At 36.5% G+C, this 24,807-nt stretch overlaps 1 protein-coding gene across 1 annotated transcript in view; it reads right to left on the bottom strand.

Moving 5' to 3' along the window:
- The window catches only part of TRPC4AP (transient receptor potential cation channel subfamily C member 4 associated protein), an 89,147-nt gene that overhangs the window by 46,838 nt on the left and 17,502 nt on the right, over positions 1–24,807 (bottom strand). Inside the window, exons 4-7 of the mRNA XM_074212089.1 lie at positions 20,784–20,841; positions 17,492–17,547; positions 16,024–16,152; positions 5,324–5,525 (exon numbers count right to left, since the gene is read on the bottom strand). Coding sequence (XP_074068190.1) covers positions 5,324–5,525; positions 16,024–16,152; positions 17,492–17,547; positions 20,784–20,841 — 445 coding nt within the window. The remainder of the gene's footprint in view (positions 1–5,323; positions 5,526–16,023; positions 16,153–17,491; positions 17,548–20,783; positions 20,842–24,807) is intronic.

Genomic DNA, 24,807 nt, shown 5'->3' with positions numbered 1-24,807 from the left:
AGTCAATCTGATAAATATGAGATGATATCTCAGAATTGTTTTAATCTGCATTTCTCTAAACAATAGTGACTGAAAACATTTATTCATTGATAGACTTGATTTCTTCTTCTGAAAACAACCTATTCATGTACTTAGACATTAAATAGGGAATGGTTCATATTTTTATAAATCTGGCTTAGTTTCCTATGTTTGAGAAATATAGCCTTTAGCACATATGTGGACTTGCTGAAAATTTTACCCCAGTTTCCTATTTTATTTTTAATTTTGGATATATTAATTTTCTTTGTACAAAACCTTTCTAATTTCAGGTAATCAAAATAACCATTTAACTTCTTATGATCCTTTCTATCTCTCTCTTTTTTTTTTTTTTTTTTAGGTTTTTGCAAGGCAAATGGAGTTAAGTGGCTTGCCTAAGGCCACACAGCCAGGTAATTATTAAGTGTCTGAGACCGGATTTGAACCCAGGTACTCCTGACTCCAAGGCCTGTGCTTTATCCATTACGGCACCTAGATGCCCGGATCCTTTCTATCTCTTAACTAGTCATAAACTCTTTCCTTATCCACAGATCTGATAGTTACATTTTTCCATTCTTAGGGAAGAATTCTTAACCAAACATGGGATGGAAGCAATCAGAAAAGAGAAAAGAGATAACTTCAATTATAAGAAATGAAAAAGTATTTGCATAAATGGAATCAATGAAGCTGCAATAAGGGAAACTGTTGAATAAGGGGGAAAAAACTCTAAACTTTGCATTAAAAATCTCTGATAAAAATCTGAGAACCAATAATCTGATATTGAAAGAATGAACACAAATAAATAAAACCTAGAGCCATTACACAATGCATATGTGGTCAAAAGAAATGAACACTGAGGATTATAAATTTAAAACTGGAAAGTATCTCAGTGTGTTGGTCAACCTCTTCATTTTACAGATGAGTAAACTGAGGCTCAAAGGTGTTACAGAAGCAGTGACAAGGAAACAACTTGAATCAAGGTCCTCTGATTCCAAAGTCCACTAAACTACGAAACTGAACTGATTCCAAAGTCCACTGAACTACTAAAAATATTAACAATACTATGAATTGTATATTATTAATAATGATATGAAAAATTATTCTAAATCACTAACAAGAAAAATATAAACCAAAACAACTATCAGGATTCACTTCATACCCAACAAACTGGAAAAAATGACAAATGACAGAAATAGTCAACAGTGACTGACTGAATTGTGGGAAGATAGGTACACTAACATATATTGTTGGTGAAACTGAAAAACTAGCCCAAGTATCCTGGAATGCAATATTTAAGCATACTAAAAAGGAACTAACATCTATAGTTTTTAATACAGATATCCTACTGTTAAGCATAAACTCCAAGGAGATAAAAGACAGAAAGAAAAGTCCCTTATGTACCAAGACATTTATTATAACACTTTTTGTTGTAGCAAAAAAACTGGAAACAATGGAGGTGTTCATTCATTGGAGAATGGCTAAAAACAGTTGTGGTACATGAAAGTAATGGAATATTATTGTGCTATAGGAAATGATTAATGTGAAGAATTTAGAGAAATATGGAAAGCTATATATAAACTGATGGAGAATGAAATAATTAAGGAAAGACAGCAATGTAAACAAAAAGAACAAAAACTGAAACCAGAAGTCAAGTAATTATAATGCCAAAAATTAGCCCTGGAGAAGAAAAAATCCTTTATCTGAGTCATCAATCAACCAACAACAAGCCAGTAGGCATTGCAGAAGCAAAGACAATATTGAAAATCTCTTTCGTTGAGGTTCTTCCCTTCCATTTTTATTTCCCTTTTTGCTTCTGTCTTCTGGTTCTCAAGCTACTCCTTTCTTTCTCAAGGAATTGAGTACCTGGTTCAGTCTTCCTCCCCATCCCAACCTCATTCTTAGAGACTTCAATATTCACATGATGTCTGTGAAAGACTTACCTACTCTGATCAATACAATGATGTAAGTTCTGAAAGATGCATGAAAAATGCTATCCACTTCCAGAGAAAACTGATGAACTCTGGGTGCAGGTTGAACTATAATGTTTTTACTTTATTTTTCTTGTTTTTTTCCTGTGACATGGCTAATATGGAAATATTTTTATATGATTTTTACATGTATAATTGATATCATATTGCTAGCCTTCTTAAGTGGAAAAGAGGAGAAATGGGGACTCAAAATTGAAAACAATAAATAATAATTTTTTTAAAGTATTCATATTATATTCCCTCAAATGACCTTGGCCTCCCCATTTATCACCCTCCTCAACTCACGTGGCCAACCAAACACAGAGGCAAATCAGATTATTCAACCCCTATGCTGAAATTTGCATCTCTGATCAAAATGTCTTTTAAAAAAACACTTTTTTTTGCTTTTCCTAATAACATCCCCAACAGAATCAAATTAATCAATCAATTAATAAACATTTATTAAGTGCTTACTATGTGTTGGGTACTGTGCTAAGAATTGGAGCTATAAAAATAGCCAAAAGACACTGCCCTCAAGGAGCTTACAATATAATAGGGGAGATAGCAAACAAACAAATAAATACAAAGCAAGCTAAGTTGTTGTGAAATTGTTTTTTTGTCCTCTCTGAACATTGGGGTTTTCTTGGCAAACATACCAGAGTGGTTCACCATTTCCTTCTCCAGTTCATTTTTCAGATGAGGAAACTAAGGCAAACAGGGTTAAGCGACTTCCTCAGGGTTAAGTGCTGAGGCCAGATTTGAACTCAGGAAAATGAATCTTCCTGATTACAGGTACAGCACTCTATCCATAGTGTACCTAGTTGTCTTAAATGGGTTATATGCAATATAAATAGAAAAAAAAATTAACAAAGAGAACATGTAAGAATTAAGAAGGGATGGGGAAAGTTTCCAGTAAAACAGGGATTTTAATTGGGATTTAAGGGAAGTCAGTAAATAGAGAAGAGAAGGGAGAGTATTCCAGGCATAGGGGACTACCAGAGAGAATGTCCAGAGACAAAAGATGAAAGGTCTTGTTTGTGGAACAAGGAGGCCAGATTTTTTGGAGCAGGGGACTAGGTTACAAAGGACTTTGAATGCCACACAAAACATTTTATATTTGATCCTAGAGGCCTTAGGGAGTTTGACCGAGTGGGAAAGTAACAGGATGAGACCTGAATGGTAGGAATATCACTTTAGTGGTTAAACAGAGAATAGATTAGAGTGAGGAGAGATTTGAGACAGACAGAACCCACCAACAGGCTACTGCACCAGAGTGGTGGCATTCTCAGAGGAGAGAAGGGGGCATATGTCAGAAAGTTTGTGACAGTGAAACTGATAGGCTTGAGTAACAGCTTGGATGCAGAGGGTGAGAAATGGTGAGGAGTCTAGGATGATTTAGAGCCTAAGGGACTTGGAGAATGCCCTTTACAATACTAAGGAATGTAGGAGGTGGGGAGAATTGAGGAGGAAAGAAAAATGAGTTCTGTTTGGAAATATTGAGTTTAAGATGACTACTGGATACCCAGAGATGTCTGAAAAGCAGTTAGAGATATGGGACTTGGAGGTGAGCAGAGATTCAGGCAGGAAAAATAAATTTGAGAATTATCAGCATAGCATCTCTCTCCTAACAAATCCAATTCTAAAGTTAGTTTTCATCCTTATTGTGATCTTGAGTTCTTACATGTCTCCTTATTCATCCCCAATGTTCTGTCTTAATCATTCCTCTATACAGATTCTTTCCCCTTTGTTGATTTCAATAGTTCCCATGGGTTGATAACGAATGAAGATGACTTCAAAACATGTCTACACAGACACATACACACAGAGAATCAAATATATGTACATATTTATGTATACACAGCTACATGAATATATATATATAGAAATAAACACACAACACACACACACACATACACAAACACACACACACACACACACACACACACACACACACACACACACACACACCCCTCCTGAACTCTAGTTCTATATTTTCAAAGTGGACAACTCTATCTGGATCTCTGATCAGCATCTTAAATTTAACACAGCCAAAATGGAATTCATCACCCTCCCCTCTTTTCTTCCAAATATGCTTATTTCTAGAATCACTATATTTTCCAAATTATCTAAGTCTGAAATATCGGTTTTATATTAAAGTCCTCACCCATACATATGGCTATCCAAATAACAAGTCCTGTGAATTCTATTTCCATATCATCTTTTGCATTTATCCCATCTCTCTCTACTTTTAAAGCAACTTATCACTTCTCACCTGAACTATAAGAGCCTCCCTGGTTCCCTGTTTTCATTTTAATTCTTCTCTGAAAGATTTCAAAAATAATTTATCAAGGCTAAATTTAGCCTCTCAAAAATCAAATAGTGGCTCCAATATCTCTAGAATAAGATCTGAGCTCCTTGGCCCAGTATTTAAGGCCATCCAGAGTTTGGATCCAACCTCTTTCCAGCTTTATTTCTCCTTCTCCCCTTTCAGGCAGTCTGTATCTATAATTTAGCTAAATGAGGTTACTATTTCCAGAACATTCCATTTCCTGCCTCCATCTATTTGCACAAGCTGTCCCTGCCTGCCTTTCTCCACCTCCTACAAGTCTGAAATATACTTCCTCTTCAACTTTGCCTCTCAAAATTCTTATCTTGCTTCAAATCTTACTCAGCATAGGTGCTTCCTGCTCTGTGAAGATTTCTCCCTAATTGTCAGTAATCTCTCCCTCCTCAATTTACCCAGTATTTACTTAATGAACCCTCTACATGTTTTATACCCCCCCAAAAGAATGAAAACTCTTTTGGGATGCAAAATTTTTTCAGTTATTTAGTATGACCAGCACCTAACAGTCTCTTGGACATAGTATGTACATAGTAAATATTTGAATTAAATTAAGTCAGCATTTAGAAATGAATATGTGCCACAGATAGTGATAAAAACAAAAACTTAACTCTCTTCTTTATCTTTGCTATATTCTTTAAATGATAATCTTACATAGTTTCCAGTTTTGGGATATGAAAGGAAAACTGGTAGGGAAAAAAATCCCAATCATATTTTTAAAATTTTAATTTTTTTAAGGTAAAAAAATCAGCAAGTGTAATTTTAAGTACAGAGTACCTACTAATACAGTTTGTTGCAAACAGAATCACTAAACTGGGAGAATAAAAATGCCACCAGCAAGGGAGAAAAAATCTTATTGAATGAGACAGGCTTTCAATACAGATGCTGTCAAAAGAATGTGAGATCCTCTTCTGAAACTGGAGAAATGTTTTGAGAACAGGATGTCTCAGGAAGATAATGATGAGTTAAAGTCTCATGGTCTGACATCCAGGCTACTTACCTTGGTTGATTTCAGCACGAGTAGGACCCAGGTTCTTCTTCTGTTGGGCATTTTTAGCAAGAAGTGTATGTTTGTCATCACTTCCGGTGTCTAGTTCTGATATTGTAACAGCCAGAATCCTGCAGAAGTTAGCAAGCTGCTGCTGATCAAAACTGGAGACTAAAGTAGCAAGGTTGGGAATGTCCTCTAATCGGATCATCTCCTGCCAAAAAAACACAAAAGAAATTTGGTCCAGATATTCTTAATTTAAAGAACAATCAGAATACTGATTTTTTTTTTAGGGTAAAGGGATATGCTTTTCCTTTCTGCCAAACTGATCCATTGGGGAAGAGAAATTCTGACTAATAAGAAAATAGGCATAAGAAAGGGAAGTACTGACAGAATTATCTTGCTTCTCCTTTGTCAGGAAAGAGGCATGCTGATAGACACTAGAAGTCAGCAGCTCCTGGTCCACTCCCAAACAGAAAAGTCTTGGTCAGTAACTTTATTTTTAATAAATTTAATGAAGTTTAAATTAATTAAATTTAATTAATTAATTTTCTCCTTCCCACTCTGAGGAGACAAGAAAATCAAAACCCATATAGTCAAGCAAAATAAAGTGTTGAATTGTTTGCCAGCACCTTTCAGCCACAGTTCCTCTCTGTAGCCTACATTTGAAATGTCACTGAGTAACAGGCCAAATTTCCTCCATGTGGCACTGGCACTTTAAAAGCTGGCATTTTTTTTTTTACATTTAATTTTTATTCCCACTCCCTTGAAAAGAGGGTAGAGGAAAAGGAAAAGAACAATTTTATATAATGGGAAGAGGAATGATGTGAATCCTTGGTCTTTGGATGTTGAGTTCTGCCCTGAATTTACAGCCTGTGGTGGTGTGGTAAAGATGATAACAGGGAAATAATGGGTTATAGAGGGATAAGAAGAAAGATCATTATAGAAAAAAAAATCTATTCACCTTTAAAAGACAAAAAAATGTTTAAGGAGAATAAAAAAAGTTGTGCTTTTCATGATATAAATAACCCAAAAGGATTTATTTATTTCATTCAAATTTAGCTATTCTTAAAAACATGATTGAGGGCAAGAATTCTTTTCATGGGACATTGAAATCATACAGACTAAAAGTCAGTCTTTTGCTGCCATAAAGGGAGAAAGAATGCTTCTTGTTGTTTTATTGTACAAGGTAAGGACAGTGAAGGAAAACTGGTAGGGAAAAAAAGAATCCAGTCTTTTAAATGTTTTAATTTCTTAAGGGAAAAAAAATCAAACCATGTAGGTTCTAACATAGTGTTATCTACTAGTAGACTTAGCTTGTTGCAACAGGAACCTCCAAACTCCTGAAGAGGAGAAAAAGTCTTACTGAATAAGGCAGGCTTTCAATACAGATGAGGGTTGATGAAGGAATAGTGAGTGCCTCAGCCAGTCACTCGAGACTAAGGTTTTAGCATAATCCTTTCCCTCCTTGTTCAGGTGCCAAAGAACATAAGAGGACTCTGAAGTACCTTTGTTAAAAAAAAAAATCACAAAACATTATCGCCAGAATGGTTTTAGGACAATCCTATCATTTTGTGAAAGGGGAAACCAAGGCAAAGAAGTAAAGAGAAATTATTACTTAAGGTTTTATAATGAATAACTGAAAGATAAGCACTAGAACACAAGTCTTATAATTTCCTGGGCAATGCTTCCTACCACACCATAGATGCCTCTCTTTAGGTCTTTTTCCTCAATTTTGTCTGCTCCTTCCTTTTCATAAACTGGAAAAAATAAATGGTAAAGAAGAATAAAGCCCTTTCATTAAAGGTACAATTGATTACCCTGGGGCCCTTTGTAAAAGGGAGAGTACAAACACACACACACACATACACACACACACACACACATACACACACACACACACACAGCACTCATATGAAGCTTGGGACAAGACAACTGGTCATCTGTGCTTCATCACACCAGAACAAAAGACCAGGCCTAAGGAGAATTCAGCAAGGACAATGAAATGGGAGCTTGGTTGAAAATACAGATGAGCTGAGGATAAAAGGAACCAGGAAAGGATAGCACACAGACCAAATAATAACAGCCTATTATACCCTAGAGGCTCCTTTTGTGTACCTCAGTACTAATAAGAGGAAATCTGTTAACTGAAGATGTCATTGATTGGGGCTCATATCAATAGGCATGCAGAGAATTTGTAAATAATCAGAAAATAGTCCCCTATGAAACTGAAACTATGAAACAATAACAAAATGGATGCAATTAAGCCATTCAGAAATAATACATTCTAAGAGGCATCTGAGTTACTAGACAGGTATATTTCACCATAGTAAACCGGTCTTCTGATTTATGAATTAGTCTCTCATAGGTTTAGATAGTATTAATCAATACTCCACATCATTCCTGAGTGAATTTAAAATACTGAGTTCTTAAAATTATAAAGCTAAACATTTAGTGATTCCCACCCAGATCAAAACAATCTATGAGTTGGTCTCTCATTTAAGGATGCCAAATAAAGCCCAAACTCTTATCTCATAATCCATAACTTGGTTCTTCTTCACTGTGATTTTCCTTCCCTCTGCTCTTCAGAGCTTTCTAGGCCATCATTCCAACAATGACTACACTCTTCCACCTTTCCTATTCTGATCCCTTGAAGAACCAGTTCAGCTCTACACTACACTCAACTCTTGAATCCCTTGCCCTTTGTCCATTTGTCTCCCCTCATCTTGCATCATTATGATATCTTCCTTATTTCCCTCTTCACTCCTGTAACAATTGAAGAGGTGGACCTTTTCAAAGTCATTAAATGCAGTTTTGCTCCCATCCCCTTTCATCTTTTGCAGCAAACAACTGTTCTCCCTACCATCCACAGACTTCCTCGAATCTTCGATCTCTCCCTCTTCTCTACTGGCTCCTTCCTTGCTACCTACAACATGCCCAAGTTTCCTCCCTTAAAAATTCCCAATTGATCTAACCAACCCCACTAGCTATCTTTTCCCTTTCTCAGCTAACACTCCTTGACAAAGTTGTCTACACTAAGATACCTACATTTTCTTTCTTCTCGCTCTCTTTTTAACTCTCTGTATTCTGGCTACTGATTTCATCATTTAATTCAATAATGCTCTCTCCAAAGTTACAACTGACCTCTTAAACTGTTACGTCTATTAGTTTTTTCTCAATTTTGTGGTATATGTAAATTTAACACCATTGACCATCTTTTCCTCCTAGACACTCTTTCTTCTAAAACAGGATCCTGTGACACTGCTTTCCCTTGGTTCTCCTACCTAACTACTCTTCCTAAATCTCTTTTGTTGTATTTTCACCTCTGACAAAATACAACATCCATCCTAGAGAGTGTAGGAATAAATGGTATTTTCCTTGAAATAATAAGCAGAATCTCCCAAGTCAAAAAGAAAACCCCAAGTCAAAGAGAAAATATTACAAGCAGCCAGAAGGACACAATTCAAATATCGTGGAGCCACAGTCAGGATCACACAAGACTTAGCAGCATCTACATTAAGGGCTTGGAGGGCTTGGAATATAATATTCTTGAAGGTAAAAGAGCTTGGAATACAACCAAGAATCAACTACCCAGCAAAACTGAACATCTTCTTCCAGGGGAAAATATAGACTTTCTTTTTTTTTTTAAACAAGGCAATGGGGCTAAGTGACTTGCCCAAGGACACACAGCTAGGTTAATTATTAAGTGTCCAAGGTTGGATTTGAACTCAGGTCCTCCTGACTCCAGGGCCAGTGCTCTATCCATTGCACCACCTAGCCACTCCCTGGAAAAGATAGATTTTCAATGAAATAGGGAAATTTCAAATGTTCCTATTGAAATGACTAGAGCTGAACAGAAAGTTTGACCTTCAAGTACAGGACTCAGATGAAGTATAGAGAGTGGAGGAGAAGGGTAAATTATGAGGGACTTAATGATGATGAACTACATGTATTCCTGCATGGAAAGATGATACTGATAATACTCATATGAACCTTCCATTTAATAGAGCAGGTAGAAGGAGCTTTTGTAGATGAGGCACAGGAGAGAGTTGAATTTGATGATATAATACATTGTAAAAATGGAGTCAATGGGTGAAAGGGAAATGTTCTGGGAGTAAGAGAAAGGAGAGGTAGAATAGGCTAAGATATTTCATGTAAAAGATATTTCAAGTAGCTTTGCAATGGTATGGAAGGGGGGAAAGGCAAGGAAGAATGAGAGAGCCTTCATTCGCATTGGAAATGGCTGAGAGAGGAATACACAATCAATAGGGTATAAACATCTAGAAGAAAAAGAAGAGAAGGGGAACGGAGGAAGAGAGGGGGAATGTGGGTAATAGATGAGAGAATAGTCAGATATAGCATTTTCTTGTTTTTTACTTTCTGCAAGATTCTGGGATTGGGTGGTCTGTCTGGGACGATGGTTGCTGGGTCTCTGGGGTGGGATGTGGGCTTGGGGCCTCTTGACCCCAGGACTGGTGCTCTGTCCATTGTGCCACTTAGCTGCCCCACAGCACATTTTTCAAGAAGGACAGAGTGAAAGGAGAGAGAAAATATAATAGATGGTAATATGGAAGTAACTTCTATGATGGACTTATGATAAAGAAAGTGATCCACCTGAGACAGAGTTGATGGGATCAGAACACAGGTTAAAAGACATTTTTTTTCTCTTTCTTTTACTTTATTTCTCTTGAGGGTTTATATTTTTGTGGGGGGAGGGGTATATGTTTACTCTTAAACAAGAATATTTTAGCAATGTGTAAATAAATTAAAGAAAAACTTTGAAAAAGGATTAATAAGCAAAATCTATCTAAAACCATCAACATCATATGAATTGGGGATAAACTAGGAGCATTTTTTGTAAAATGAAGGGTGAAATAAGGATGGCCATTATCATCACAACTATTCAAAACAGCATTAGAAATGTTAGTTTTGCAGTTTATGCCCAAGGAAGAGACAGAGAACATTATAAAAACAACCTGGGTAATTTTAATTACATTAAATTAAAAAGCTTTTGCATAAACAAAACCATTCTAACCAAGATCAAAAGAAATGCAGTAAACTGGGAAACAATTTTTATAGGTAGTGTTTCTGACAAAGGAATCATTTCTAAAATATATAGAGAACTGAGTCAAATTTATAAAAAAAAAACAAGCAATTCCCCAATTGACAGATAGTCAAAGGATATGCAGAAGCAATTTTCCAGTGAGAAAATCAAAGCTATCTATAATCATATGAAAAATTGCTCTAATTCATGACTGATTAGAGAAAAGCAAATTAAAGCATCTCTGAGATACCACCTCACACCTGTAAGATTAGCCAATATGACCAGAAAGGATAATGATCTTAAAAAAAAAAGGGGGCGGCTAGGTGGCGTAGTGGATAAAACACTGGCCTTGGAGTCAGGAGTACCTGGGTTCAAATCTGGTCTCAGACACTTAATAATTACCTAGCTGTGTGGCCTTGGGCAAGCCACTTAACCCCATTTGCCTTGCAAAAACCTAAAAAAATAAAAATAAAAGAAAGGATAATGATCAATGTTGGAAGGGATGTGGGAAATCTGGGACAATAATACATTGTTGGTGGACCTGTGAATTGATCTAACTTTTCTGGAGATTTCTGGAGAATTATGCCCAAAGGGCAATAAAAATGTACACCCCTTTGATCCAGCAATACCACTACTGGGTCTATACCCTGAAGAAATAATGAAAAAAGGTAAAAATATCATCTATACAAAAATATTTATAGCAGTTCTTTTTGTGGGCAAAGAATTGGAAATCGAATTATAATGGGAATGTCCATCACTTGAGGAATGACCAAACAAATTGTGGTATATGTACACTATGGAACACTATTGTTCTATTAGAAACCAGGAGGGATGGAATTTCAGAGAAGCCTAGAAAGACTTGCATGAACTGTTGCCGAACAAGATGAGCAGAACCAAAAGAACATCGTACACCCTAACAGCAACATGGGGGTGATGATCAACCTTAATGGACTTGCTCATTCTATCAGTGTAATGATCAGGAACAATTTTAAGGGATCTGTGATGGAGAAAATCATCTGTATTCAGATAAAGAACTATAGAGCTTAAAAGAAGACCAAAGATTATTATCTTCAAGTTGTCTTATGTATTACATAATTTCGCTTTCTCCAAAATTTTCCTTCTTCCTTATGGATATGCTTTCCTCTCAACACATTCAATTTTGATCTATGCATATCATGGAAACAAATGTAAAGACTTTATCAGATTGCCTTTTGTTGGAGAAGTAGGGAGGGAAGGAGGAGGGAAAATTATAAAATTCAAAACCTTGCAAAAAATAATTGGTAGAGGGGCAGCTAGGTGGCACAATGGATACAGCACTGGCCCTGGAGTCAGGAGTACCTGAGTTCAAATATGGCCTCAGACACTTAATAATTACCTAGCTGTGTGGCCTTGGGCAAGCCACTTAACCCCATTGCCTTACCAAAAAAAAAACAAAACAAAAAAAAACTTAAAAAAATAATAATTGGTAGAAACTATTGTAAATAATTGGAAAGCAAATAAAATATTTATATATATAATTTTCTTAAAAAGAAAAATGTTAGCTTTAGCAATGAGAAAAAAGAAGAAAATGTAGGAATTAGAACTGGCAATGAAGAAGCAAAACTTTCACTCTTTGAAGATATGATGGTATACTTAGAGAACCCTAGAAAATCAACTAAAAAACTATTTGAAACAATAATGGATAATTCAGTAAAGTAGTGGAAGATAAAATAAACTCACACAAATCATCAACACTTCTATTTATGAATAACAAAGCTCAAGGGCAAGAGATAGAAAGAGAAATTCCATTTAAAGTAAATATAAGCAACATAAAATACTTGGCAATCTACCTTCCAAAGACAAACTCAGAAACTAAATGAACACAATTACAAAATTCTTTTCACACAAATAAAGTTAGATCTACACAATTGGAAAAATGTCAATTGCTCAAGGATAGGCTGAGCTAATATAATAAAAATGATGATTCTATCCAAATTAAATTACTTATTCATTGCCATACCAATCAGACTACCAAACACTATTTTAATGAGCTTGAAATAATAGTAACAAAATTCATCTGGAGCATAAAAGGACAAGCATATCAAAAGAATTGATGAAAAAAATGCAAAGGAAGGTGCTCTAGATGTACCAGATCTAAAACTATATTATAAAGTAGCACTCATCAAAACTACCTGGTACCAGTTAAGAAATAAGAGAAATAGACCAATGAATTAGGGTAGGTACAAAAGAAACAGGACTAAATGACTATAGTAATATAGTTTGACAAACCCAAAAACATTAGATTCTACAATACGAACTCACTATTCAACAAAAAAATGCTGGAAAAATTGAAAAATAGTATGGAAAAAAACTATGTATATACCTCCCTCACACCTTATACTAAAATAAGATCAAAATGGGTACAAAATAAGACATAAAAGGTGATATCATAGACCAATTAAGAGATCAAGAAATAATTGTATTTATAGAAAGAAGAGAAATTTATGACCAAACAAGAAAGAACATTATACTACTACTAAAGCCTTTTTTTTTTTTTTTAGGTTTTCGCAAGGCAATGGGGTTAAGTGGCTTGCCCAAGGCCACACAGCTAGGTAATTATTAAGTGTCTGAGGCCAGATTTGAACTCAGGTGCTCCTGACTCCAGGGCCGGCGCTCTATCCACTATGCCACCTAGCTGCCCCAAGAAAGAACATTATAAATTGCAAAATGGATGATTTTGACCATATTAAATTAAAAAGTTTTTGCACTAATAAACAATGCAGTCAAGATTAGAATTGGATGCCCCATACACATCTTAAACTCAGTATGTCCAAAGCAGAAGTCATTACCTTCAACCTCAAACACTTTCCTCTTCTAAACTTTCTTATTACTAACAAGAATACCATAACTCTCCCAGTCACTCAGGTTCTTGACAACTTCAGTATCAGCCTCACTAATCCCACTGTCTTCAAAACAACACTCACATACTTTCTCTATATTCACAGTTACTAGCCTTGTTCAAGCCTTTATCACCTCTTGTTAAAACTACTAAAATACCTTTCTACTTTATTTGACTGCCTCAGATCTCTGCCTACTTCAATCCATCCTTCATCCTGCTGCCAAAGTGATTTTTCTTAAATACAGATCAGACCAAACTCCAATCGTTCCCTTATTACCTCCTCAAATATAAAATCCCCAGTTTGGCTCTTAAGACCATTCAGAAGACTTACATGCAATGTAAAATAAGTAGAACCAAGAGAACATTGTACCTATCATATGGTATAACAATACAGTATGATGATTTCATTACTGAGGAGAGCCTCAGTAATACAATGATCCAAGTCAATTCTAAAGAACTTATGATGAAAAATGATATCTGCCTCCACAGAAAGAATTGATGGAATCTGAATACAGATAAAAGCGTATTTTTTTGCTTTCTTTATCATTTATTTATTTTTGGTCTGCATTTTCTTTTGCAACATGATAAAAATGGAAACTTTCTGCATGATGTATGAATGACTTTTGTTTTTTGCAAGGCAATGGGGTTAAGTAACTTGCCCAAGGTCACACAGCTAAGTAATTATTAAGTGTCTGAGACCACATGTGAACTTGGATTCTCCTGACTCCAGGGCCAGTGCTTCATCCACTGAGCCACTGAGTTGCCCTTGCTGAATGACTTCTTCCACTTTACTTTCTTACCCACACTAAAATCTAACCTTACTGACCCTACTGGCTATTTCTCAAAACCCATCTCCTATCTATACCTTTATTCTGGCTCTCTTTTGTGCCTGGAATGTTTTCCCTTCTCAATGTTGCTTTTCTCTTAGCTTCCCTTGCTTCCTTCAAGACTCACATAAAGGCCACCTTTATAGGAGGCCTTTCCCAGGGTTCCTGTCCACTACAACAGCTTCAACTGCCTTCCCTATTCAGACTGTCTTTCATCAACACTGTATGTCACTTATTTGTAACCAGTTTTCATGTTTTTCTCCTTTTATTAGAATGTCAATTCCCTGAGGACAGGACTAATTTTGGGTTTCTTTTTATCCCCAGAATTTAGCAGTTTCTGGACTTAATAAAAGCTGGTTGTCTGACTTTACAAATTTATCTCTAACTGCTTTCTGCTCCACTACAACCAACTCTTGTATTTAGCTTGAGCTTTCCCGCTTCTCTCCATTTGCTCATAATTTTTCCTATGTGTGAAATACCATTTGGGCCTTCCTTCCTATCCTTTCCTTTTGTAATCTTAAATAACTTTTTTGGGGGGAAAGGGAAGTGATTTGATACAATGCAAAGCACAATGGATTCAGAATCAGAGAACCTGAGTCTGCTTCCCAACTCTGCTGCTTCCTTCTGATGAAACCTTTCAGCATATCATTCAACCTCTCTAAACTTCAGTTCCTCAGTCAGAAAATGAGAGGGTTGAACAATATGGTTTACAACTAAAAACCTGGGATCCTACAACCCTGTGATCTAGTTCCTGACAATGCACTTCAAGGAAATTTTGAGGAAAGAGAATATTTTCATCTGGGGGAAATTACACAGGTGACAGCAGCTAAACTGAGTCTTTCAAGGCAGAAAGATCTAGAAATGCAAAGATTAAAAGGGAGTAAATTCTAGGTCTGGCCTGTGAGAATGCCCAGAGATAGGAGATGGAATTCTGAATTTGGGGAACAGATTCTAGTTCAATTTGGTTGGTGCACTATGTGTTTGACCCTCCTGGTCTTTCAAAGGCTAACTCCAATGCAGTCCCTTAAAAACAACAACTAACAAGTAGATAATCCTTACTATGTATCAGACATGATTATTTATGATTATTATTTCATTTGATCCTCACAACAATCTTACAAGAAGAGTGTGCTTATTATCCCATTTTAGGATTGAGAAAACTGAGGTAAATAGAGGTTAAAGAGATTTATCTGGGGTTAAGTATCTGAGTCCAGATTTGAACTCAGTTTTCCTTTTTAAAGGCCCAGTACTCTATCCACTGGCTCACTTAACTAAGTAATATAATGAATAAAATCATTGTAATCCTTCCTTCTTCTGAGCTTGCATAACTCTTTGTGGTTCACTTATGCTGCTATTAAGAAAGTAAGTAATAGGAGCATTAAATTTGAAATCAGGAAGAGTCGGGTTCAAGTGCTACCTCAGATCCATACTAGCTGTGAAAACATGGGTAAGTCATTCAACCTCTCTTTGCCTTGGTTTTCCAGATGGCCTCCCAGGTCCCTTTCCACTTTAAATTTGTGCTCCCATGATCCTGAGTCACCTAATCATTCAAAGCACCTCCCTGAGACTTGTTAGTTAAGTAGCAGAGAGATTGGTGGAAGGAGCTCCCGCACCAGGAATCCCCCATGCCCAGGACATCAGAGAGTGTCCAAATGTGCTAGTCAGGGTCAGTAGACTACTCTGCCCACAGCAAGCATTTAATAAGAGGTTGGCTGGCTAGTTTTTTTTGATCTAAGACAGTGTTTTTGTGGCATGGTCTTTCTACTTAGAATACAAGCTCTTAGCTTGTCTTAGCTACCTCTAATCCAACCAAGCTCAGTGCTCAGCACAGTGTGTATGGTACACAGTATGCACTTGATAAATGGATGCTGAATGAGTAAACAAAAAAATAAAAGAACTCAGCATCATAGTGTAGTCTAAGGATCAATCACAACTAGATGGTCAATCTTAAGAAAAAACTTACCTTTTTAACCCCCAGAATGTCTTCAATGAGGGTTGCCGTTTGTAAAAATGTCTTCCTATTTGTCATCAATGTAAACAAGAAGAGGACAAAATCATTTCTTTCTGCCAGACGCTTTGTAACTCCATCAGTCTATTAAAAGGAAATAAATATGTTGGTTGATGTACAGAAATAATAGATCTAGGCTGGTGATGCCAACGTACTCTTGCTAGATACACAGAGGCAATGTATTTGAGCCATGTTGCAAGTAAATATAGTCAGCTTAGCTAGGATGTCACACATATATTTCTTCATCATTCAACACTGGAATAGAATGTTTCCTGCTTGATCAAGTTCAATTCCCATGAGATAAGATATACACCTCCAATATAACAATCTCAGGCAGAGGCTCATACTAGGGTCATAATGTTAATCTTTCTTTAATTCTTCAAACAAGATATAGGAACAATCCCATGAGTCAAGGATACCTGAAATCTTTTTATGAAGATTTAATCCAAAGTATACATAAAAAAATTCTGATCAAGAGAATTCTCAAGTGGAAAATATTTTTCAATGTTAAGATTTAGGATTAAGTTAAGCAAATAACCAAAAAACAAGAGTATTGATGTGGAATACACATCTTTCTTTCAAGGCAAATGGGGTTAAGTGGTTTGCCCAAGACCACACAACTAGGTAATTATTAAGCTGAATTTGAACTCAGGTACTCCTGACTCCAGGGCCGGTACTCTATCCAATACGCCACCTAGCCGCCCTTGGAATACACATTTTTAAGGATTATGATACTAAACATTTAGGGTCCCAACAAGAAGGAAAACAGGACAACATAGGGTGACAGGATGGCAAAAGGAAAAGAGACTGAAACTTACTCCTCCAGGATCTGCCACTCAGATTTGTGGGTTAGACACTAAACCTTTCTAACCTTGACTTCTCATCTGAAAAAATGGGGTTAATAAATACAGCCTTGACTATCTTATCGGGTTTTTTGTGAAGAGAGGGAATGCATGCTGCAAATTTCAAAGCTCTCTATAAATATATGGTAGCATTAAAGAATAATAAAGCGATAATAAGGTAAATAAACTCAATTATACTACTTTGCATTTAGTGGTCTTCTTGGGTGAAGCAAAGGCACTGACAACTGTTTTTCCATTTAACAACTGTCAGAGTAAATCTTAAATCAACACAAATCATGGGAATCCAAAGTGAACATTCCCAATATCTTCCAAGCTTAGAAATATTCTGAAGAACAAGCTCAAAACTCAGGATCATAGAAGCTGTTGGACTTCCATGGATAGACATGGGAAATATCTGTCCAATCACCTGACTCCAGTGAATTTTGATGTGTCCTGAAAATATCAAGTGGCAAATTTACAAAGATATCACAGGCTGATTTAGGCCAAAGCACTAGAATAGTCCTACTTGCCAGTATATCAATAAAGGAAAAATAAGGGTTCCCCAAAGCAGAGATACTTACACAAATACATGTATTATACAAGATGCTTAAACAGTCCTTGGTTAGATCATCACTTACTGAAAGAAAAAAAAAATCACTGGTTATTAATGTTGGAATGAATCACTTCAACAAGAAGCTAGGAAAGGATGGTGGTTAACCATAATGTCAAAAGAAAACTGTAATTTTTTATACTCAGCTGTAAAACTCGAAATCCAAAGGGAGCCAAGTATGGCTGTAAACCATAAAGCACACTTAAAATTTTAAACATATGTACAAACCCCAGCAACCACTATCATCAAGTTTTTTCATCTTAAGGACAGGAATTGTTTCATTTTCATCTCTGTATCTCCAATGCCTAGCATATAGAAGGCAATTCATATGTGTTTACTGAATAGCGAAAGATATTTTCTTCTCTGTCTCCTTTCTCTCTGATCTCCATGAGTAGTCTACCTATTTCAAATTATATCAGATTTTGTGCCAAAGTATCCTAATTCATAATCTTAGAACCTTTGTCCTAACCACTACCTTATGCTCAAGGTTTAGCCTACATGGTAGGCAGTCTCTGGATATTTGATCTCAAAAGAAATTATACCAACAATTCTGAATGAAATAAAGAATTCTGATTCTCTAGGACTTCATGGGGGTGTGCTAGGGAAGAAAATAAATCTCAACCCTTTTACTCTTCTAGCTTGGTCTTCACTTCCCAGGGAAAGGAGCATTAGTAAGCTGGTCCAAAAATTAGCAGACCCAACATAACACTGGGTTAATCAATGTCACTTCATAATAGCATCTTCAAGGCATTTTAAACAGATTCCACCGTAAGGCAAAAACAGACAATCATTTCATTAGCCTGATCACTGTTGTTAAAAATAAGATGGACAGTGACCAGATGATGAGCAGTAAGTCCATTATTAATTCCCCTTAAGGTCAGTCAACTTCCCATTCCAATTTTGATATTATTCCTCTTGAACTAAATACTTCCTGTAATGTCATTTTTACAAAACTAGTGACTGAGGTTAGGTTGAATATGTCTACATCACAAGATGTACAGGAATTCAAACCAGCATCAGTTCAAAGCACCACTCACTTTCTCAGACTATCAGCAACATCAAGAAGGAGCTTCCAAAGTAGAAAATTGCATTCTTGCCACAGGACCTCTCTAAATTTTTCCCTTTTTCATAATTTGACATTTCTGAGTTTGGGGTATATGACCTAAGGTCTTTTTCTACCCTTGACCTGTTATCTTCTAGACCTATTATTTGACTAGGAGGCCTAAAGAGATGAAAATGACACGTGATGTTCTACTTTTCTGCTTGTTTAGAAATGGATACTTGACAGAGAAATAAGTTTGCCTTCAGCTCTTGGTGTAGTGTTTGCTTTAATTCTGTTAAGGACTACATGGGAAGGACTACATTAAATGAATGCTGACAGTCACTTCAAACATAAGCTATTCCTTGTCAATCACTGCTACTGTTTCCTTGGAAGAAAACTGGTGTGTTCACAAACAGGTTTCAATATTACCCTAGTGATTCAAAGTTTCCCCACTAAGTCAGTTCCTTTAGGATCCCCTGTGCTAGTAAAGAAAGCATCTGTCTGAAATAAGCTGAAATAGAAGACCAGACATACAGACCTTATTTCTTCCTGCTAGTCTGGAAGGTAAACTATTACTCAACCCTTCAGCCACCCCATAAGACCAAAATAAGTCTTTCAGTAGAGCACAGCCCAGAGAACACTCTGACCACTTATAAAACCTTCCTTCCAGGTCTCGTTTTCCATTAGGGAAAACTGACCACTGGTCTGAACTCATTCCCAAAAGCAAACCAAAAAGAATCTACAGCCAAACCTTGTACTGACTTGTCACATACCTGCTCAAGTCATCAGCAGTTCTCTCCTGCCATTAGGACAAAAAACATGGCATTTGAAAAGTTTTCCACAATCTGGCTCCAATTCATTTCCTCAGTCTTCCTTTATATTCCCCTATGTTCCAGCCCCTATTAGTGCACTTGTCTGCTACTACACATTTACACAGGCTGTCCTACACACCTCAAACGTTGTCATCCTAATTTTTGCCTTTAAGAATTTTTTAACTCCCTCCAAGGCTTAGTTCACATGTCATCTACTCTGGAGGGTCTTCCAAGGCAACCACAAGGTCAGCTTTTGTTTCTATCACACTTTTCTAGCATTTTGATCTAATGTCTCCTTGGCCACTTCTGTATTATACTTACCTGGATTTGCTATCTATCTCTCAGGTAGACTATTGGGAGCAGTGACTCATCTTTGTCTTTGAATACCCAGTATTTAACAAATATGCTGGACACAATAAATCTTAATGATTTGTTGAATTATATTTGGCATCCAATTGTATCCTCCATAGCTGGCAACACTGTTGTTTTTGACTTTAAAAGTTTGCCTAGCACTTTACATACATTCTCTCACTTGAAATCTCACAAATCTCTGTATTAAGGACTACAGGTATATTTTTCCCACTTTACAGATAAGGAAACTGAGGCCCTCAGAAGTTAAATGATTTGTCCATGGTAACAATACAGCTAATGTCAAAAATAAGATCTGAATTAGGCTTCCTAACTCCAGGTCCAGGATTCTATGCATTATGTCATGTTGCCTCTGTATATGGTTAAAGTAATATATGAGAAAACTTCATTAACTAGTAAAACTTAGGGAACACAGGGGAAGGGGCAGGAAATCTGATTAAATGAATTTTCCTGTAAATGATAAAGTGAAAAGAAACATGGGCTTGGAGTCATGAAGCTTCATTTTAATTCTAGTTTTTCCATAATGTTATTGGATAACTCTGAGCAAATACTTCACCTCTCTAGGCCTCAGTTTCTTCCTCTACAAGATAAAGGGGCTGGACTGAAGGATCTGATGTGCCTGACAATGCTAACTAACATCTGACCCTCAAGAGCAACAAGAGGCCAGAGCTTCCCTGTCACGTGAGGTACAAGAGTTGGAATCGAATGTCCCATATTCCAGTCCTATCAGCTACTACATAATTCCTCTTAAGGACCTGTGTCTATGGGGAAAGGAAATCAATTATTGGAAATTTTTATCTTTTTTTTTTAAATTTTAAGTTCTGAATTGTTAATCCTTAATTGTCAAAACACCATTGTCAAAATATGAATTTCTTTTCCTGAGATAACACAAGCTAGGTTTAAGAGCAATGAATTCTTCCTAACACATGAGTATCATTCTCCCAGAGAATTGGAGAGACTAAGGGTTTCAGGATTTTAGAATTGATGTCAGGGAAAGCACAACAAACAAGGGCTTAAGAGACAATGACGGGCTCACTTACTTTTCTGTTTCTTTTTCTGAGTAGTAAGTGTAGGTCTCATAAGAATTTCCACAAGGAGCTATTAAAAAAAGAATTGAATTAAATCTACAAAGTCATTTCAAAGTACAAGTTATGGCCTAAATGTTGTCTGTGTCAGCTCAGGGCTCAATCTGCTCTTCCCAGGACTTTTAGACCCTCCCACACATATCCAGGCCACATGAGAGGCAGCCCAATGGAATAATAATAATCCATCACATTTGTCTCAGGTTTTACAGTTTATACTTTTAGATCTGCTAAGCCATCTCATTCTCATAACAACTCTATGAGGGAAGCAGAACAGAGATAAATATCCTCAATTTTACAAATGACAAAATCAAGACTCATAAAAGTCAAGTGTCTTGCCCAAGATTAATAACTAATAAAGGGAATCAGAAAAGCTGAATTCTAGTCCTAATTTCACCAATAAATAAGATGTACTTAGGTAAGTCATGGTCCCTTTAGGCAAAGGAGGTAAAGTAGCCTCATTTATAAAATGAGGATATTTGAGACATTATTTCTATGATCCCTACTGTAAGTTCTTGTTTTTGCTTTCACAGTGATATAAATGCTATAAAGATGGCCAAATAAATGTATACTGAGATGTCAATCATATTTATAAAATTACCATTTGCTCCCCTGCTAAAGTTCTTCCCCAACTTTATCTGTTGAAGAGCCTCTCTTCAATATGCAGCTCAGATGCTACCTCTTCTGTAAGGCCTGTTCTGGCTCTCCCTGTGAGGCTGGACTAGTTCCCTCCTCTGACCTTCTAACACTGGGTCCCCTATTGATGCACTTGTTATGCTTTAATCTGTTATCACAGCTATCTGTATTACATATTTTCTTGTCCCTATCAGATTATAAGCTCTTTGAAAGCAAGGGTTGTATCTTATTCATCTCTGTATCCTCAACTGGGCCTAATACTGAACATAGTAGAAGCTTCATAAATAGGTAATAAATAAATAAACCAATAGGATTTGCTTCTGTACTGTTCCCCTTGCAGGTAATAGAAAAGTTTTAGCTTAACTGAGACGAATTTCTTGGGTCCAGAATTTTAACTTTCACTCTAGACAAATTAACATTGCTGAGACTGCTCCATAAATGGATTTAGCAAAGCAGCTCCAACACCCTAAGATGAGAGAGAGTGTGGCAATTAGTTGCAGACTAACATTAGAGAAGATCTTCAAAAACAGGGAGCTGATTCAGCAAGCAAGCTCAGCAAGAAAAAGTCTACTGAAAGAAGGTCGAAGAAGTACAAATTGATCTGGAGAAAGGCCCAAACTCCAGAGCTGATGTGGGAAATTCTGGTGAGATCAATATAGTATTAAGGGACTAAAGCAAAGAATAAGCCCAGGTCAGCTAGCTGAAACATTGCTATGACCCTGTGGTAGGGATGAGGCATCTTCTAAACCATGACATATGTCTATTATAATGGGAAGAGCCTAGCACTCAAGGTTCTAATCCCAGCTTTGTGAGTAACCTACCATATGACCTTAGGCAAGTCTTGAATGACTTTTTCTGTTAAATGAAGAAGCTATAAGTCATCTAAGATCCCTTATAGCTCTATGGTACTATAGTCTAAGTGCTTCCCTCCCTTCTTCCCCTTTCTGTTCTTCCTCTCCCCACTTCCCTCTCTAATTGAGTTCAATTTTAATTGCCATGGGGCTGGGGAGGAGAAGATGTACAACTCAGAAGTTTCGAATTAATGAAGCCCCAGGAGGAAAGCATATAATATACAGAAAAGAAAACAAAAAAACCAACAAAAGAAAGTTCCCATCAGTTCCATGGAAACAGCCCAACAATTTTAGGCTCTATATCGCAGCCAGCTCAGTCAAGGACTTAAGTAATCTTTATATGCCCTACTGGTTCCCAAGACACAGGCACATTCTGACAACATATAAAAATGAAGATACTATTTGGTGATTTTTTAAGTGCCTTGTGAAATCAAAACAATTGCTATATAAGGAAGTGCCTAAGGGAGGAGAACTTAGCATTGTGACCCTTATTCCTTAAAATGTCAATGGTTTTTCTGCCCTTGATGTAATTCACAGTGACTGTTCTATAGATAACTGGGGCAAACTATTTTACAAATCATAGCCATAGAGAGCTTAGAAGAGTCTTCAGGTCACCTAATCTGATACTTTCCTGTTAAGAGGTGAAGACCCTGAATATTGGAGGGAAAGTGAAATGCCTAAAGTCATCCAACTAATTAGTGAAGAGTTAGAACTAGAACCCAGGTCTCCTGGCTGCAAGCCTAGGGCTTTTTTCACTACATCATGCTTTTATCAGGGTAGTACCAAGAAAGAACAATGGAGCAGAAGCCTAGAAGTTGGAATGGATAATGGACCTTGCAAAGGACCCTGGCAACTATTGTATGATGTTAAAATAGCACAACTCAGTAGGAAAATAAGGGGCAACAAGGTGACACCATGGATAGAGCAAAGGGCCTGGAGTCAGGAAAACCTGAGATAAAATTCAGCCTCACAAATTAACTAGTAGTATGACCCTGGGCAAGTCACTCAACCCTGTTAGCATCAGTTTCCTCATCTGTAAAAGGAGCTAGTGAAGGAAATGGCAAACCATTCCAGTATTTTTGCCAAGAAAACCCCAAATGAGGTCACAATTGAACAACAAAAGTAGAATACTCACAGCCAAACTATTATCCTTGTCAAAGTTGATATTTTCTAATCAAGTCCTTGCCACTATCAAATTCTAGTTAGAGTGACAAGAGTGACCTCCACTTGATTGAGGAGCTGTAAGAATATTGTACAGGTTTGTACAATAGTAAAATTGTAAAGGCTTCTGGGCCTGGAAACTAAAATAAGAGAATGAAATTAATGGTGCCAGAGCCAATATAAATCTTCCCAAAGGCCCAATAATTAAATGACAACACAAACACAAATTCCTTTCTCCAAGAAAAAAATTCACTTTCTTCAGCATAAACCCATGGATACCTCCCCTCTAAGTTTTAGAGTCTAAAAGGTAATAAAAACCTGATCTCTCAATTATATATGATAAATTGAATTAAAATTTATAAGGATAACTATATTAGCAGTAGTAAATGAAAAACATCAAAAAAGTCTAATTCTGCTAAAAGTAGAGAATCTGATAAATTCCTAGTTTACCTTATCAATAATTTCATCTCTTGAAAAGTAAAGAGAGCAATTGGGTAGGAGGTAGGATGGAAGCTATCAACTTTCTGCTGTTACTCAAATGACTGCAATCTTTGAAGAATTTGTTGCTCCTCACATATTACATTCAATCTTCCATCTCCATATGGGCTATCCCCCATCCCTAGTATGCATTCCCCCATCCCTAGTATGCATATCTTTTGGAATGAATCTCTAAAACTTAGTTGAAATTTCATCTCCTTCATGAACCCTATCTCAATCTCCTCAGATGTTAGTGTCATTCCCCTAAAAATTGCTTTGCATTTATTTGTGTTTGCTGAACAGATGAGAAAGTGACAGAGTAATCTTGGAACTGATAACTGGGAAGGAAAAAATTCTAGGTATAGTCAGATATATATCTGGATTTAAGGAAAGTAGACTTCAAAATTAGAGACTTTCCCTTCGGGGCTTTTTAATCTTTATTCATAGCATGTATAAGAAGTACTCCTGATGAAAGCAACCTTTTCCTCTTTAAATTTTGTCTGGACTCTACTTTCTACTTTTCACATTCTCCTTTCATCATCCCCTTCCCACCTTCCAATCCTTTCTTTTACAAATGAGGAAACTGAGGCCCAAAGGAGTTGAGTGACTTGCCCAAGACGTTAAATTTGAATCAGATTTTCCAAACTCCAAGTTCAGTGCCCTATTCACCATACCATGCCGCTTTACTTTTATTATGGTTATTTGTGAACATGTCCATTCCTTTATCCCTCCCAAAATTAAAATATAAACTCATTAAAAGTAGGATCTGTGAAGTATTTGTCTTTGCCTCCTCAGTTCCCCAAAGAAGGCCTTTGCACACAACAGTTATTAATAAAAGTTTATTAAGTTGAATGACA

This window comes from Macrotis lagotis, chromosome 1 (assembly GCF_037893015.1).
Source record: "Macrotis lagotis isolate mMagLag1 chromosome 1, bilby.v1.9.chrom.fasta, whole genome shotgun sequence".
Classification (NCBI taxonomy): Eukaryota; Metazoa; Chordata; class Mammalia; order Peramelemorphia; family Peramelidae; genus Macrotis; species Macrotis lagotis.
This window is presented reverse-complemented; position numbering and strand designations above follow the sequence as displayed.